The sequence below is a fragment of the Eleutherodactylus coqui genome, chromosome 10, assembly GCF_035609145.1.
Source record: "Eleutherodactylus coqui strain aEleCoq1 chromosome 10, aEleCoq1.hap1, whole genome shotgun sequence".
Lineage (NCBI taxonomy): Eukaryota > Metazoa > Chordata > Amphibia > Anura > Eleutherodactylidae > Eleutherodactylus > Eleutherodactylus coqui.
In genome coordinates, this window is record NC_089846.1 from 26,197,937 (window position 1) to 26,211,430 (window position 13,494).

General features: G+C 43.3%; 1 protein-coding gene across 1 annotated transcript in view; it reads left to right on the plus strand.

The window, feature by feature from the left end:
• Window positions 1-13,494, plus strand: part of PNCK (pregnancy up-regulated nonubiquitous CaM kinase) — a 79,591-nt gene that overhangs the window by 15,579 nt on the left and 50,518 nt on the right. The window contains exon 2 of the mRNA XM_066580661.1: window positions 1,006-1,108. Within this exon, the coding sequence (XP_066436758.1) occupies window positions 1,032-1,108 (77 nt within the window). The 5' untranslated portion in view covers window positions 1,006-1,031. The remainder of the gene's footprint in view (window positions 1-1,005; window positions 1,109-13,494) is intronic.

Here is a 13,494-nt window from a genome sequence, read left to right on the forward strand (position 1 = left end):
GGTGTCTTGCGTGCACAAAAATAGAGGGAAAAACCAATTTAAATCAATGGGTTCCATTGATTGCGGTTTGCGCATGCGATTTTGTGCATGCGAAAATGTGCGCAAAAATGCTTATCTAAATATGCCAGTGTTCCGGTGGCTTTAATATGTTAGCTGTATGGCCAGTATAAAGGTGACGCAATGTCTATAGATGGCCGTAATGGCTGATTTATAGAACTTGCTGTCAACTATCGCCACCTTTTCATGGCGTGAACAGCAGAATGACACAGACTATGCAGAAACCTCACTCCACATGTTCATTTGCCAGGTGCAGGCATGGGCATAATTAGAATGATCTTGGTAACTACGACAGACTGGCCCCAGTGGTCATTTGCCAACGGTTTTATCACCTATGAAATTGCTCTGTGCCATATTGGGGACTTTTTGATGTGATATATCAAAATGTACCCAAAAATGTCAACCCTTGTAGACCAACTATTTATTCATCATGTGGACATCTAGGATCTCTGGTTTATGAGCGCCTTCAGTCAATGGAAACTTTCCTTATGTCATCGAAACCTTGACTACTCCGATGCACTGCGCATGCACTGAAAGATCTGTCCAGAAGACAACATAGCACATGCGCGAGATTCCATTGCTACTAGCACTGACGTCAATACATGAGGGGAGGTGGAGAGTGGTTGGGTTTCTCCTGTGATGCCCTGACTTGGTGCCACCTTTTTGACTAAGGATGGCGCATTTGCATACTGGTTGCGCAACATTCAAAGTAAGAATTTGTGGTGAAGCTCCCAGGCTCCTTATGTACAAGACCACAAGTGCCCTGCTTGTGCCATGCTGCGTAGTGCTAGGGCGGTGGTTTTAGAATGTTTTTTCTGCTGATAGGCTCAGTTTAAGCTTAGTTTTTTCTTCAAGGAAGTTGAAGGTAAAGAGATTGCAACTACAAAAGCCCGAGCAATAAAGAGTTACATTCTGATGATCGGTTTCTTTGTCATTTTTCTTCCACAGGTCTCCAGTCACACTGAGTTACGGCCATGCCTCTCGGGAAAAATGGAAAAAAGAAAATTGAAGACATCAATATGGTGTACAACATCAAGGAGAAGCTGGGAGCGTGAGTAGCATTTAGTTCTACACGACTGGGTTTCCTCCTTATTGCATCCTTAGGACTTCTGATGTTAGTGGGTCTTCTCCTTACTAAGATATACGAGAGTTAGACATTGGTGAACCCAGTCTTCAAAAATGGCGCATATACTTGTATGATAGGTATAAAAGCTGCATGAGACCTTTTTGCAGAACTGTCCACTGTGTGATACACGGACAAGGCATTTTACAACCTTGTCAAGTGTTGGCAGACATTTCTTGCATTGATTGACTAAGTACTGGTGTCCCTTGAGCTTATGCCTGTTTGCGCGCACATGAGCGTTGCGTATTTGCCGAATGAACAATGCTTTTTTTGGTGCACGTCGGTGTATTTGGCTTAAATCTGCCTGCAATTCTGCAACAAAATTCACAGTTAGACTTGTGGATTTAGGCGCTGAATTCCACATCTTGGGGTCCGTCCTGGCAGAAAAAGTCAGCCGGTATGAAAGGTCACTATGGTCTCTGTGTCAGCAGGTTTCTATTGGTTTGCAGCATTAGTATGGTTGGATATGTAGGTAGGAGAAGGCACCCTGGCTTCTGGGTGATTGAGTGACTTGCTGGCATTCCTCTGAGTATTTAGATATAGGATTAGGCAAGGTGACGGACAACCTAGGTAGAACTCTGTAATATGGGATGATGTTATGGCTTTATATCACATATCACATGACCAAGCATAACCAGACCACCTTTATCCAAGGGCCCCCTGGGCTAAATCTATGGTATAGGATGTATAACAACCTATATATTTATGTAGGGTCAATTCTGTTAGAAAGGGAACTTTTATTTCCTATATTATCCTAGAATTGAGAGGTCCCTTATGGAAAAATGACATTTCGAGGTCCACCATAACAGAAGAATCCAAGTCTAAGAAAAAGAATAGAGATATCGTCTTCCACTTGTTACACCACCCATAATCATTTCTTGTGGGCATGTTATTTTAGGCAACGCATTGATATAAGGAGTAGAGAGTAACAGACAATGGGACTTCAAAATGATTTAAAAAAAATAGGATAAGAAAGGGTAAAGGTGCTGAATACATCTTCAGTAATTGTCAGCTGGACACTTCTTTGGCCAACAGCTAATTTCCCCGACTCCTCCGGTTTTTCCCATGAGGAAAGTTGAGAAAGCCACAATTTGACTTCTTTGGTGGTGGCCTATCTCCAGGAAGAACAATAGGTTGAGGTGTTAAAATTCATTGCTGCCAATCTTTCTTTTCCCTCTGAGATCATCTCTTGGGTGAAAGTCATTCAGTGCTAAATGCTACGTCGTAATCAAGCAAGGGAGCTCACGAGGTTTCTACTGAAAATGATCAATTAATGGGTGGCCCGATGACTTCCATGTTGTTAAAACAAGTAGTAAGTGTCGGCTAGTTGCTTTTTTAAGCTTCATTAGATGTGACCATGTGGTCCTTCGTGAACCATCAGCTAAAGGTGACATGCCAATTACAGGAAGTACGCTCTTCCGGCCTCCAGGAGTTAACTTTTCATTGGCTGAAGTTGGATCCACTGGGTAATAGGTTTATACTGAGAAGCAGAACCCTGCTGGCAATGAAAGACTGGGAAGAGGAAAGTCAGAAAGTATGTCCTAGAGGTCATCTATTTTTGGCGGCCTCGACCCACTACGACGTCCTTCAACAAACTATTTTCAGACAAAATGTTGTATTTGCTAAGAAGTTGAAAAAAATAAACATTGGAGAATCAACGTCGCAGTATAGAATCTTCTTCCCATATCAGAATAACAACATGATGTCTATATGGAGCCTAGAAAAAGCAGTGAAGGCAGCGTGGAGATTATTCATATTTCTGCACAATATACACTACTCTACCAAAAGTATTTGGACACCCCTCTCAGTAGAATGGATCGTGTTTTATTAGTATGTCACGTGTTCTAAACCACACTACAGAAGGTGTCAGACATAGTTTGTGATGGAAACTGAACTTTTATTGGATATACTGGTTATTGCCACTACACACAAGCCGTCCATCGCAAAGTGCAATGCGTCAGCCCATCTACAATGGTGCAAGGAGCGTCTTCATTGGACAGTTAAGCAATAGAAGAACATTCTATGAAGTGATGAATCACACTACTCCGTCTTCACATCAGATGGAGGTACCTGAGGAACGTCCTCTACCTGAGTGTGTTGTGCCAACAGTTAGGTACAGTGGAGGCTCCGTTATGGTCTGGGGATGTTATACGTTGCATGGCCTCAGTCCGTTGGTTGTAATGACAAGAATCGTGAACACGGAGGTGTACCCTGACATTCTAGACAATAATGTGCTGCTGACAATATGGCAATACTCTGGGAATGGTCAGCCATACTTCCAATAAGACAATGTGCCTTGTCACAAGTCCAATGCTGTTTTCCATTGCCTGGATGATATAGATGTTCCATGATTGAACTGGCCTACACAGAGTCACAACCAGAACCCTTTGGGACAAACTGGAATGTCAAGTCAGAAAATATGAACAGCAATCTTCTTTGAGAGAACTCAGCAGACGTTTGCAGGATCAGTGGATGGAAATACCAGCTGAAGTTAATCATACATTAGAAGAAAGTTTGCCATGGAGCTTATCTGATGTCATTAGGGTCAAATGAGTCCCAATACGTATTAACATATGGAAATAAATACTACTTTTGATTCTTGCTCAGGTGTCCAATTACTTTTGGCAGAATAGTGTAGACGCTGCTGTAATCAGGGCTAGAACAAGCTCCCTTGGTGTCCACAGTAGGGGTTGTGGACTTTGCCTCCTGCCCTTTCCTAACTGACAGTGGGGTGGGAACAGGTATCTGGTGGCTGTATTTGGACCTAATAATTTTTAGTGCTCACGTTTTCCCAACAATTGCTGGGCTGAACCTGCAAACTATTACACAGTGTTAACGATGCTTATATAATAGCAACTTAACTGCATTTTCTAAATGCCCTATGGTCATTGCCAGGTTGGACTTGACCATACCCAAATAGCTCTTAGTGTGCTGGCTGTATGCAATATACCACTACAGCAATGAAAAAATAGGTGTTACGTTCGTGTGGGCAAGTGAGCAGCTGGGCCACGTTGAACGTTACCAAAGATAGGGAACACCAGGTGAAACCACTACCAATTAACACCATTCCCTATCTTCTACAACGGAAGATGACCAAGGACCTACCTGAGTGGGGACATCGACCCAATAGGGGGCTGCCCAGCGGTCTTCGGATCTAGGACCTTGCTGCCCCTAGGAACCCAGGCCAAGACGCATACACATGCCACCACCGACAGGGACAGCTGGACAGAATAAGAAGACACAGAGAGCCATAATCACACCATACAGCAGCCAATATGCAAACGCTAGTAGCAGATGTTATTGCTATATATGTCAGGTATTAGTTGACATTTTGGCCAAAATATGGAAGCTAGCGGGCCACGTCACGGCTTCTGGCTATACTGCTAGTCTCTTCACTAACCAAGAGTCCAGCGAAATAACCAAACAAAATACAAACCTTTCTTGCAGCTACCACACACAGAACCTGCTCACACCACAGAGAGAGAGAGAAATGAGAACAGAGAAAGCTGACCACACCTGGGAAGACAGGTTCTATGTGTACTGACCTGGAGTGATTGGCTCAATGGAGACACACACACGCTGAGTTAGCACAGTCCCCCACACTTGAGCAGGACAACTCCAGAACACCTGTAGAACCACAGGACTCTGGAGACAGACTTGACACTAGACAAGCAAACTCGCAGTTCGAAAGAGTAAAAGAAAATAGTGCCTATTCTTGGTGCCATTCATTCAATGGTTGCTGGTCCTACAGTGGGCACTACTGACACCCTATTATATATTCAAGGGACGATCACTATACATCAGTGCAGAGTCTAGGATAACGATCCCCAGCCTGTGGCTCTCTAGTTGTTGCAAAACTACAACTCCCAATTGACTCTGAGTATAGACTATGAGCATCTTATATTTTCGCAAAGAGCAGGAAGTGGGCGCTAAGTGCTGCCCATCTGTTAGTCTTGTTTTCAGCCAGGATGGGCTTATGAAATATTCGTTTTTATACTTGGTTTTCATATTGATAGTGTACATATGGAAATTAACTAACTGGCAGCACTTTTCACACTAAATGCCATCTGAATTTGAAGATGCCTATAAATACAGACTGTTATTTATCAAAATGTCGCACAAACACCGGAGACGTCTTCTGTTTCCTTTCTAGTAATTGCATCTATTTATCATTGTCAAAATGGCCAGTACATGGTGCGAGAGACATTATTAAATGTACATGAAAACTATTTAGACTTGTCAGTCAGGAATATACTGTAAGTATGTGAACCCACAAGGCAGCCTAGTGTCTTATTAATTTCTTAAAGTCTATAGGTGTCAGTAAGAACCTCTACTTTGTCTCCCCCTTAGTGCTAGGGCAAGTAAAACAATGGGGCAAATTTACTATTGAAAATTCAACAGCTTTCTTGCGCAAATCGTGCCAGGAAACGGTCTCACATGCTTTGCACCACAGTTGTTATGTCTTTTAGATACTTTTGAACACTTTTTTTGACTTTTTCTGACAAACAGGCGTGGTTTGTGGGAAAAGGGCCATGGCATAATGCAATATTGAGTGCCTGAAATAACGCCCAAATTAGTTTTAAAATTTGATATAAACTAAGTGAACTAACAGATGGTACAAACTTAGTCTAAAAATGCACCAAATTTATCATTGAGTATGAGATAGTGTGATAAATCTGGCACATTATAAGACTGTCTAGTCTAGGTTTGCACTGCCTAACTGTAAGCGGATGTATATGGTGTATGTAACTGGCTCAAGTGTGACCCAGAATAGCTCGACCGTGGCCATGAGAATTTATTGAGTCAATTGCCCATATATGCCAATAAAGCCACCATGACACACATAATGGTTCAAACGTTTGCCCAGACTGAAGTGAACATCCTGTTCCCAAACCTGACATGGACTATTTCACCGACCCATCTTTCCCCAGACAATAGAGAACTACCCCAGCCTGAACCTTGGTCAAATCCTATATAACTATTAGATAATATCAGTAAATCTGCCCTAGCCAAACTACTAACAACCACTTGTCAGTTAGTATGTGAGTGCTTCTGATGCTCCACCCCAGTAATGTCATTGCTCCACCCCCTGGTGACACCATCGAAGGTCCTATAACATAGATAAAACACATAGCCTGACCAACAGAAGAACAACATCGTTAGGGCTCTTCAAAAGGAAAAGGGGAGGACAAAAATAACAAAATGAAAATACAACTTATTATCTCAGATACAACTCATTTGGGACTGGAAGACTTTGTGTTTTTTCCCATTCCATACTCTTTACAATAAACCTTAGACTAATTCTGTACGTCCTTGCTCGCTAACAATGCAGTTCCTCTTTGGAAGTAGATCCTAAATATGTTCTAGCTACCCAGTTGCAAAACGAATGGGGCAATCAGAGCTAGGGCCCTCTCTTTCCAGGGGCCCCATAGCATTCTCAATGTCTGCCTCTACAGTACGTATCCCCTTGCCTACAGGGCTGACACGTAGAGCAATGCTCATTCACCCAACCTATCATACTAGACTTAAGTTCTATGCAATCAAGTAGTAAATTAGTCAGAACAAACCTCTACAGATTCTACGGATGTAGCAGAGCATTGCAAAAAAATTAGATCCAAAAAAAGGAATTTTATTGTGCAAAAGTGGAAAAAACTAAAAAAATATATAATTTTGGCATTGTTGTAATCGTACCAACCAGCAGAAAAAATGTTTAATGTCATTTATACTTTATGATTAATGCTGTAAAAAACCAAAACAATGGCAGAATTTGTGGGGGTTTTTTCCCCTGATCTCCCAAAAATTTTTTTAAAACGTTACATTTTATGTACCCTGAAGATGGTACTAATAAGAACTACATGTTGATGAAAATATAAAAAAAGGCACGGGTTTTAAAAATTGGAGATAAAAATCCCCACAAAATTGTTATGTCCTTAGGCCCAAAATAGGCCATGTCAGTAAGGGGTTAAATGCTGCTTCACCTACTGTATATGGAGTGGACTCGGCTGCCGATCCCGCTCTCTGCAAACTTCACGCACCCAGGATCTACATATGTCTTTGGGTGCTAATTAGAGATGAGTGAGTATACTCGCTAAAGGCAATTGCTCGAGTGAGCATTGCCTTTAGCGAGTACCTGCCTGCTCGAGCCTGAAGGTTCGGGTGCCGCCGGTGGGCAGGGAGCTGCGGGGGGGAGCGGGGAGGAACGGAGGGGAGATCTCTCTCTCCCTCTCTCCCCCCCCGCTCCCTCCTGCTGACAGCTGCTACTCACCGCTCCCCTGCCCCGACACCCGAACCTTCAGTCTCGAGCGGGCAGGTACTCGCTAAAGGCAATGCTCGCTCGAGCAATTGCCTTTAGCGAGTATACTCGCTCATCTCTAGTGCTAATGGGTTCATAAACAAGGAGTGCCGTGACCTACTCTGTGGCACTTAGTTCCATCAATAAAAATAGTATCTGGCTACGGAAATATTTTGGCGCAGGGTACTGTATAATCGTAGCACCGTAAGTGAGTCATCACTTTTCCAGTCTGGTGGAAGCCAAGGCCAGGGGCATAACTACGGGCTCTCCTGTTACTTTGCCAACATCACAACTCATACATTTATCAGATTGTTTAACCCTTCAGGTGTGGATAGCAACCACCTACCCGGTCATCAAACGGGCAGCTCAGAGGAGACGCTTAGTGCAGAGCGACCGTGAGCATCTCTTGTCCTGTGACGGGAAACACAACAGATTAGAGGGTGTTTGCGCCCCGCAGACTGAATGACAAGGGTTGGAACATGCTGTGAGGGACGGGAGCAGGGAAAGGTCCGCTCACTCACTTCACACAGCGCTGTCACACACGCTCTCCTGTTGTCCGTCACTTTGTGTCTGCAGAGCCTTTATCATGTCTCTTGTTATTGCCATCTTTTTTCCTTTGTCTCTTCGACTGCATTTAGCAATCATAGGATAGACAGACCGCAGCTGAAGGCGAACGATTCCGAATCTCTATGTAGAATTATTAGAAGAGACAACCAGCAGCCCTCGGGAAGTTATAAAGTACGGCTATAAATCCCGGTTCATTAGACCAGAAGAGACAGTCAACACTTATCCAGTAACGGCGGGTAGTTACTCTCATATCATGTGGCAAGCAGACATTTGGAAGAGTAAATAAAGGATAGTTGTGAAGGAATGGAGAAGTTCTTCACCGTCCTATATAGGAAAACCCACTGGGTTTTGGGGGGCAATCTAGGTCATTATGTTCTACACTTGTCAAACCAAGACTGGAGTAGACATAGGCAGCATTGGCCTAAAGCTGCTTTAATGTATCTCAATTTGAGCACCAATCAAGCCTAGTCTAACCCCTTCCCGGCCGCATCGTGGTTGTGAAGGGTGTATAGAGTGGGCTCAGAAGCCGGGTCTGCGGCTATCAGCTGCTGCTAACAGCTGGGATCAGAGTTAGCTCTGATCACTGGCATTAACTGTTTAGATGTTTGCTGCGGTCAAAGCTGGCCACACATCTAAACAGTCAGTGGGACAACGGAACCCCTTCTCATGCCCCATCAGCATCCTCCACAACACAATCAGGGGGTGCTGTTGGGTTAATATGGGAGCCTGGAGCCCACTGAAGAGCTTGATAGGCAACATCAAAAATAGTTATATACTGCAATCCTGAAGTACTGCAGTATATAGTGCTGGCGATCAAATAATAGCAAGTTCAAATCCCCTGGAGGGACTAAATAAGGGTGTATAAAAAAGATTTAATAAAGTTTTTTAACAATAAGAAAAAAAAAATATTAAAAGTTCAAAGAACCCCCCAATTTTCCCATAAAAAAATCTAAACAATTAGAAAACCCCCACATATTTAGTATTGTCGTGCATGTAGAAGTCTGAACTATTAAAATATCAAAATGTACATCCTGCATTGCAAAGGTAGTAATAAATAGTACAGAATGGCAGAATTGCATGGGTTATATTTTTTGTTATCCTGGGCCCAAAACCGTTGACTAAAAAGTAATCAAGCGGTTGTATGTTTCCTAAAATGGAACTAATAAAAACTACAGCTCACTCCAGATAAAAAGAGCCATCAGTTAGCCCAAATGACAAAAAAAATTAAAAAATTACAGGTCTCAGAATATGGCAATGGGAAGCAATTTTTGTTCAAGAATTTTTTTTTAGAGTTTTTAAAAATAATTTTAAAAAACGATCTAAATTTGGTATCACCCACATCTTACTGACTCATAGAACTTAAAATTTAAAAAAAAATTGCGTAATTGCATTTAAAATTTTTTCTAAAAGCTAACCCTCATACATCTATGTCAATGGAGAAATAAAAAAAGCTATGGCTCTTTGAGTCAGAGACAAGAGAAAAAATTTAAAAAATTTAAAATCTCAGGTTCTGAAGGAAAAAAAGACCTTCACAGACCGATACGCTTTGTATTGCAGACAAGTGATTGTTGATGGGATTGATTGTCCCAATATAGTACAGTGTTATCACTGTCAGCAGCACACTCCCCATTCACACGGGGAGATGTGCTGCCGACAATAATACATTCTTCGGTTGCACAAAAGATGTGATCAGCCAATGAACTCCTGCTTGCTCATTCATCAGCTGATCAGGTACCCGGTGATTGGGCGAACAAAGGTTCCTACAAACGTTCTTGCTTGATCATTCGCCCATGTAAATGGAGACTTTAGATTCAATGATGCCCTCTCCAATACCTTCTAATCATGCTTCTTTCTTAGATAGCTAGTAGCTATAGAAGATATCAAGCAGGTCACTGCTGCAAACTAATGTCTAGTAACCCCAGACCCCTGAGGACGCCACTACGTTGGCAAAACATGGTGGGGGGCAGGGGCGTAACTAAAGGCTCAGGGGCCCTGAAGCAAAAGGTGAGCTGGGGCCCCCTTCTATCTGTATCTGTACCCGTACCCATATCTAAACCATGCTGCTCAGAGGCATAACTTGAAGTTTCTGGGCCCCAATGCAAAATCTGAAACACGGCCCCCAACTATAATGCTTTATTTATAGTACTGGGCTCCCTATATGGAGAAGAGAGGCCTTATGGGCCCCCTAAGGCTCCTGGGCCCGGGTGCAACCGCATCCCTGCACCCTCTATATTTACGCCCCTGGTGGGGGGGTCTATGCTTCTTTTAGCTCCAACACGCAGACCTGGCGATATTAATTAGGCCGAGTCATTAGTCTGTAGCAACGACCTGCTATGATATCTTCTATATCTGCTAGCTATTTAGGAGAGCTCTATAAAGCACAGTATACAGCATATTGCAGCAGCACTGATATGTATTATAGGGGGCTCAGCGCTCCCAGGTTTGCTGGGCAGGTATTTGTATTTTTAATCCCTATGCCTCTTAGTATTTTCATTTGGTTCAATTAAAGTTAGATTTTAATGAGAGTATTCAGCCGGGAAATTTCTCGCCCTTTGGGCAATTTTGGTGTTAATTACAAGTTCTGGATACGAAGCAGCGTATGGAATTACAAAATATACAATATTTATTTGCGAACAAGGAAATGAGAATGAATAATGTCCTAATAACAGAAGCAGTTTACCTTCGGCCGTAGATTTACCCTTTGCTGACTACGGCTAACTAAATCATGAGAGTAATAGTTTATGCGCAATGAGAAAACAGTAATATTTCGCTCCTAGTATGAAAGTTATAAGGCCAGTTATAACAATAATGCGGTTTGTCGCCAAAGTAGTAACACTCCACCGCTCGCAGATTAGTAAGGCAGTAACGCTGACGGAATAAACCTGAGGCTTGACTCCAGTTAATGTCACGATAATAGTCCAGTCCTGACTGCTTGAGCTCAAATAACTAACTGTTACGTTGATGCACGTCTTATTCACCTTGCCTGCACAATTGTAATATTTTTAAACTAAACGGGGTGACCCGCGGTGGTTTGCTGGCCGGAGAAATCCACGCTCTCAGCCAGCCAAATCAACCATGCCTACAACAGTGTGTTCTTGGAAGTACCTAGTACTACAGATCTCAGGAGCAGCACATGACACTAACATTAAAATACCTATGGCATTTACTGAGGCCAGCCTCACTTACGACCAGAAACTCACAAACTCCTCGATGTCCTCTTTAGGTCTTGATTCATATGCTCTCTAGTACACACGTCCCACACTCTATTTAGCTGGCAGCAGGCAGTTTCAATTTCCTCTCTCCCTTTCTCATAGAAGGCTCCCACTGCCTTCTCTCCCCTGCCAATAGCAGCAGTCTCTATGCAGATTGTTACACCCTTTCAGCAGCAGCCTCTAACAGCACTTCAGCTCTACACAATTGATGAATGTTCCCCTGTGTTGCAGCAGGAAATTATTATTTTATAGTGTTGACATTATCTCACTAAAATGTTCCCACGGAGCATGCTCAGTTCAGTTTGGAGCAGCTATCTTGGTGCTACATCATGAAGCCCAGTACACTCTTTAGGCATTGCCACACTTTCAGTCCTTTCAGAGGCAGCATTAATCACTTAGGGGTAAGTCCTTTACAGTAGAGATAGGTGATACCAGCCGTGGACATAGGGTCTATTGTGTCTCTGTTGTCCAAGGGCCTTCACACAGCTATCCCTGGATTCAAACTCCCTTGGGTGTTGTACACCTCCACTTAAGCTCTTATGTAGTATGGTGGTCACCCTTATGGTTGGCGGGCCCAAGAGTCATTCCACCCTTTTCTACTACAGCGAATGGGAAGGGGGTAAGATACAAACCACATTTTTTCGACATGAAGGCTGCACACTCATTGTACAATGTCAGAAACAGCCGGGGGGTCAAGGAACATGTTGCTTGGTCCTGCGCCAAACAAAGCATTTCAGAATGACTGCCATGTGTGAAATGAAGATGTGCAGCGAGCCTTCTGCTTCAGTGGAAAGATCTTATCATCAAGGATTTCCCCAGCTAGAAGAAAGCTTTAAGAATACAAATGACTTCTGTATTGTTGGTTGTATCTAACACTAAGTAGTTAATGCAACGGCTTACAAGATGGAGACGTTATCCGGGACTCAGATATTGCTGACCTATCCTTAAGGGGACTTTATACGGGGCAATTATTGCCCGAATACTCCCTGGAAACAGTGAATTTGGGTGATAATCACCCCATGTAGATGCGTCCACCGACAGGACACTGAGTAAGAAATCGCTCACTTGCCGGAGTCAGAACTACAAACCAAGCGACTATCGAGCCATGTAAACAGGAGCCGCTCAATGTATCTGTATGAAAGCTTTTGTAATGTGGCTAGCTTAGATACAGTGACTCAGGTCTAGTGGACCTTTATATGATGCCGCCGCTGTATAATTCTCAGTTCCAAGTTCTATATAGCGATTGCAGTGCAGTTATCTCCATTAATCACAGGTGATCTAGGTGAAGTCTATATTCAGTCTTCTTCTCTAGCTGGGCCCAGACTGCCATAAAGACTTTCAGCCGCAACTCGTCTCACACATGCCCACTCTCTCTCCATCCTGGCACTACTCCCTCTTTTCAGTGTCTCCCTATAGTAATAGCGCCTTCTTTTTAATCCCAGCACTGTAACTATTCTCCTTAGTACTACACCCTCCACAAGGTAGTACTGCTCTGTGCCCCCATATTGTAATAGTGGCCCCTTTGTGCCCCCATTTTCTAACAGTGGTCCCTCCGTGTCCCAATATTTTAATAGTGGTCTCTCCATGCCCCTATATTCTAATAGTGGCCACTTCTGTGCCCCCATATTCTAATAGCGGCCATTTCTGTGCCTCCATATTCTAATAGTGGTCCCTTCATGCTCCCATTTTCTAACAGTGGTCCCTCCGTGTCCCAATATTTTAATAGTGGTCCCTCCATGCCCCCATATTCTAATAGTGGCCACTTCTGTGCCCCCATATTCTAATAGCAGCCACTTCTGTGCCCCCATATTCTAATAGCAGCCACTTATGTGCCCCTATATTGTAATAGTGGCCCCTCCGTGCCCCCATATTCTAATAGTGATCCCTCCGTGCTCCCATTTTCTAACAGTGGTCCCTTCTTGTCCCAATATTTTAATAGTGGTCCCTCTATGCCCCCATATTCTAATAGTGGCCACTTCTGTGCCACCATATGCTAATAGTGCTCCCTCTATGCGATCAAACCTTCTGTAGCACCTTCTGTACTTTTACCCCCTAATAGGTCACTATCAGGGTGTAAAGGCACAGAAGAGGCCACAATTAGGGTGTGAGAGCACAGAAGGAGCCACTATTAAAATATGGGGGAACAGAAGGTGCTACTATTACTGCCACTGTGGCCCTCTCTGTGCCCCCATATAATCCACATTTTAAAAGTAGTAAACCCCTGACAGGAGAAAACTAAACCC